Raw genomic sequence first — 4,494 nt, forward strand, 5'->3', positions numbered from 1 at the left:
GAGAGGGCAAGCAATATTTATCCGTCTATAAGAAACAGCAAGCAATGTTTATAAGAAAGAGCAAGCAATATTTATAAGTTTATAGCATATTAAATGTGGCTGCGCTGTATATGCCCATTGTTAAATTTGAATAAATATAAATCTAGCCATGAACATATATAACCTTACTGCGTTTAAAATCCTATAAATAAGCTCTACCCAATAAGAGAGCATCCATCTTAACTCAACTCCATATATATTTATTAACTCAACTCCATATATTTATTAAATACATAGAAATTAAATAAATGTATACTTCCAATGATTTGGTAACACGACCACAATCAAACGCCAATTGCAATCAATTGGACCATTACAAAAAAGAACTGCGCAATCATTTTCAATACATGATAAAATTAAATCCATTACATCTTTCCATAAAAATGCCATGAAATGTAAGTGATTTTCTGTAAAAGCACGTTACATCAATGCATCTATTCGGAGAAAGTCTGTCCCCACTCCCCAGCTTTTCTTATGAAATAATTTGTATGGGAGAACCAAGTACAATCAAATTTCAACGAGTGCACGAGAGATTGCCTGTTGCAGAAGGGAACAATAGCTTGCGTAGAATATAGTTCTGAAAGCAGAATTTAGACGAGGCTTTCTAATGACCTGACCTGGTATGTTCCTCGCCTTACAACGAAAATCGCAATGCTATTGCTAACTTCCATATTTGCAAACCAAACTAATCTGAATTACAACTGCCTGCAATATTTGCAAACAAAACTGAACTCAATTTACACATTATATTGAGAACATTAATACAGGGGATGCAACACGGGACCCCGTGGGAATGCGGGAGTGGAAGGGAAACCCAGGCAGGCAAGTACACCCTGTCTATAGGGCAGGAATGTTTTTTTCCTAAGCTCCTCCGCCTGAGCCCTGTTTGCTGTGTAGTGAAGCTCGTGCGCTGAAATCGGAACCCCCCTCCTGAGGGGACTGGATATATAATGACGCTCCTGCGCTGACGCCGTAACTCCCGTCCTGTTGGGACTCTGTAGATAATGACCCGTCTTCTTGTTCTGGGCGGGTTTCCCTTGAGCCGTCGCCCTCTGTTTTTCTGACGATGACGAATTTGTATCACTTGAAAAGGAAACTTCCCACTCATCCCTCACCTGTTCCCTGCCCTCGCTCTTACTTCTGGGTAGAAAAATATCTCTGAAACTCCATGTTCTCCTGAAACTCCATGTTCTCCTTGACCCTCTCGGCTTCGGCCATGTCGAAGAAGAAGCAGCGCCTGCAACTTTATTTCCTTCTACTCTTTCTTTCTCAGAGCTCCTTTCCGAGTGAGAGTAGTAGTTCCTCTGAGGGGAATTAGATGTCACTGTGCAACAATGGCGACTCTCATTCTCGCTCCTCAACAGACGCTGTCGGCCCTTGTAATTCTCCTCCACGTCGTCGCCTTTCTTTGAAATCACGGACTGTTGTGCTTTGATTCGGTGCTCAAAATTGGGGAACCGTGTTTTCTGAAGAACTGCTGAGGGTTTCATGAGACGAACGCGTCCGTTGCAGAACAGCTCGTCCGCAGGTGACATGGGCGCCAAAAGTCCTTGGACATCGTTGCATTCGGATAACGTTGGATTGAAGTCGAAGGTGGATCCCGATAACCTTGCCTGCTCCATGATGGAAAATGGTTGCTAACAAATAGCCGTGCTCTCTGGTAATAATATCGTTGGGATTTTAATAAGAGGAGATGAAGATCAGATATAGTTGGTGGAGTGATGGGACTACTGATAAGCGTTGAAGTACGAAGGGCCAGCTGGAGTCTATTTTGAAAGATTTGACACTGAAGAATTGGAAAATACGTGTCGTGCGTCCATGGACATGGCGGCGGCCCAGCCCAGCCGCAGCCTTCATTACCGAAAAACTTAATCATCACTATAAATTCGCAGCCTTCATTACCGAAAAACTTAATCATCACTATAAATTCTTTGAGGTGCAGCTATTGGTTGGACCAGTTAGCAAACACAACGGGGGTTTGAGACACGGAGGGTTAGAATGAGCACATAAGTGGCAGGTGTCAATTAGCCCGTGGTCTAAAGCATGGCGCAGGCTTGGGACCCCAATCTACGTTCAAGTGGATGAAGCTTGACTTATTTGTGCCTCTTAAAAAAATCGGTTCATTGGTTCAACTTGACGCTAGTGACAATACAGTCAACATGCCTGGTTTCTGTGCCTTATCTCTCATAGCATATTTTTAGCCTTATCTCATAGCATACTTTAAAATATCATTTATTTTCACTGAGGTAATTATAAAATCTTGCTTTTTATTATTATAATAGTAAATTAGTTGGGTTACAAACAATTTTATCTATGTTAGATTATCAATTGAACTGCCCCAAAGACCATAGAAAAAGTCTTTAAATGTATATGTCTAAACAAATATTCAAATACATTAATTTTATGAGTTTTAGTTCTTTTGGGAATAATTTATAGCAATAGGTTCTAATTTGAATTCAGATTGGAATTTGATAAGAAACAATAAAACCTCATCTGAAAAATTTTCAATTCTGAAAAAGTTGAATAGTGTATATTTAAAAAAAATAATAAGTTTTAATAAAAAAATAAAAATATATTAATTATAAGAAATGTTTATTTTTTGATAATTATTATTGAAGTTTGATAACAAAATTGTTGGTGAAAATATTATTTAAATTACATATTTTATTTATAAATGAATTCAACATCTTCTAAAACTTCCAAAATATCTGATTTATGTAATTTCAACCATCAAAATTTATAATTTCAAAATTTCTAACCAAACTTTAAACAATATTGAATAAAATTCATCTAACAAAATAAAAGTATAAAATATTTAAATTATAATGTCAGTTAATATATTTAGAATTTCAATCTAATAATTTTATGATGCACAATATTATTCAAAAAATATTGGGCTGAGAGATTCTTTATAGTTTAGTTTGGAGGAGATGTTGTAGTGCCCCATAAAATGGAGCCTATAGAAAAAGGCATAATAATAAAACAAGCTCAATTAAAAAAGTAATAAAAAACAAGGCGTCAGGCGGAAGGGGTTATCTTTTGCCCCATGGAGCTTGGGTATCACTACTAATAACCAAGCAAAATATTTGGCCCTTTGGCAGGATTTACAATTACACATTGCAGGAAAAATACACAAATTAATGGTCTTCGAGAATTCCATTATAGTGATTGAACAAATAACCAAACTCAAATAAAAATGCAACTCCTATAGTTCCCCAATAGTGGGAAGGATTTCATTGCAATTAAAGAATTTTGATATAATAGAGTTATATCATGTCAAACATCATTTGAATTTAGTTACAAATGAGTTTTCCAACAAAGGAGCAAACATGGAGCAGGGTATGTTGGAGCCAGCAAGGTTCATTAATTTTTAATAAAAAAGTTTAATAATAATAAATAAAAATATATTAATTATAAGAGACGTTTAAATGTCCTATTAATTTTCGAATAATTACTATTGAAATTTGATAACAAAATTATTGGTGAAAACATTACTTAAATCACATATTTAATTTATAAATGAATTTAGCATCTTCTAAAATTTCCAACATACCTTATTTATGTAAATTCAACCATCAAAATTTATAATTTCAAAATTTCCAACTACATTTTAAACAATATTAATCAAAAATTCATCTTAAAAAGGATTAAAAGTATAAAATGTTTAAATTATAATATCAATTTAATACGTTTGGAATTTCAATCTAATAATTTTATGATGCACAACGGGGGGGGGTTGAAAGACCCTTTATAGTTTAGTATGGAGGAAATGTTTAGTGCCCCATAAAATGAAGCTTATATGAAAAAAATAAAACATGATCAATTAAAAAGGTAATAAAAATCGAGGTGGCAAGAGCAAGAGGGGTTATCCTTTGCCCCGACAAAAAAAGAGAGTTACAGTATGCATGGGGATTGGATATCACTACCAATAACCAAGCAGAATATTTGGCCCTTTAGCAAGGTTTAGAATTATCCATTGCAAGAAAAATACACAGATTAATGGTCTTCGAGGATTCCATGATAGTGATTCAACAAATGACCAAACTCAAAGAAAAATGCAACTCCTACAATCCCCCAATAGTGTGAAGGATTTCATTGTAATTAAATAATTTTGAGATAATAGAGTTCTATCATGTCAAATGTCATCTAAATTCAGATGCAAAAGAGTTGGCCAACAAAGGAGCAAACATGGAGCAAGGTATGTTGGACCAGCAAGGTTCAGTAATTTTCAAGCCCCTTCCATGACTAAGGATTGTTATTGTTAGGTGATCCAAATTGGATCCATAGAAGACTGTCGAAGAATCATGACTGTATCAAGTCAAACAAATCTCTAAAGAATTCCAGAACAGCAATCAAAGACACCCTAAACCAGTGGCAATGGTAGCCAACGTGGAACAAAGAGGACCTCGGTCAACAACGAGGACCTCGGTCAAAGCGCGCTGACCGAAGCCCATG

At 35.7% G+C, this 4,494-nt stretch overlaps 1 protein-coding gene across 1 annotated transcript; it reads right to left on the reverse strand.

Moving 5' to 3' along the window:
• Positions 1-361: 361 nt before the first annotated feature.
• LOC149174007 (uncharacterized) lies at positions 362-1,712 on the reverse strand. Its single transcript, XM_089422516.1, has one exon. The coding sequence runs from the start codon at positions 1,659-1,661 to the stop codon at positions 798-800; it is 864 nt and encodes a 287-aa protein (XP_089278642.1). The 5' UTR covers positions 1,662-1,712; the 3' UTR covers positions 362-797.
• Between the last annotated feature and the right edge of the window lie 2,782 nt (positions 1,713-4,494).

This window comes from Pinus tabuliformis, chromosome 4_1 (genome assembly GCF_031772625.1).
Source record: "Pinus tabuliformis cultivar Carrire ecotype Pingquan chromosome 4_1, CPIR1, whole genome shotgun sequence".
NCBI classification, from domain to species: Eukaryota; Viridiplantae; Streptophyta; class Pinopsida; order Pinales; family Pinaceae; genus Pinus; species Pinus tabuliformis.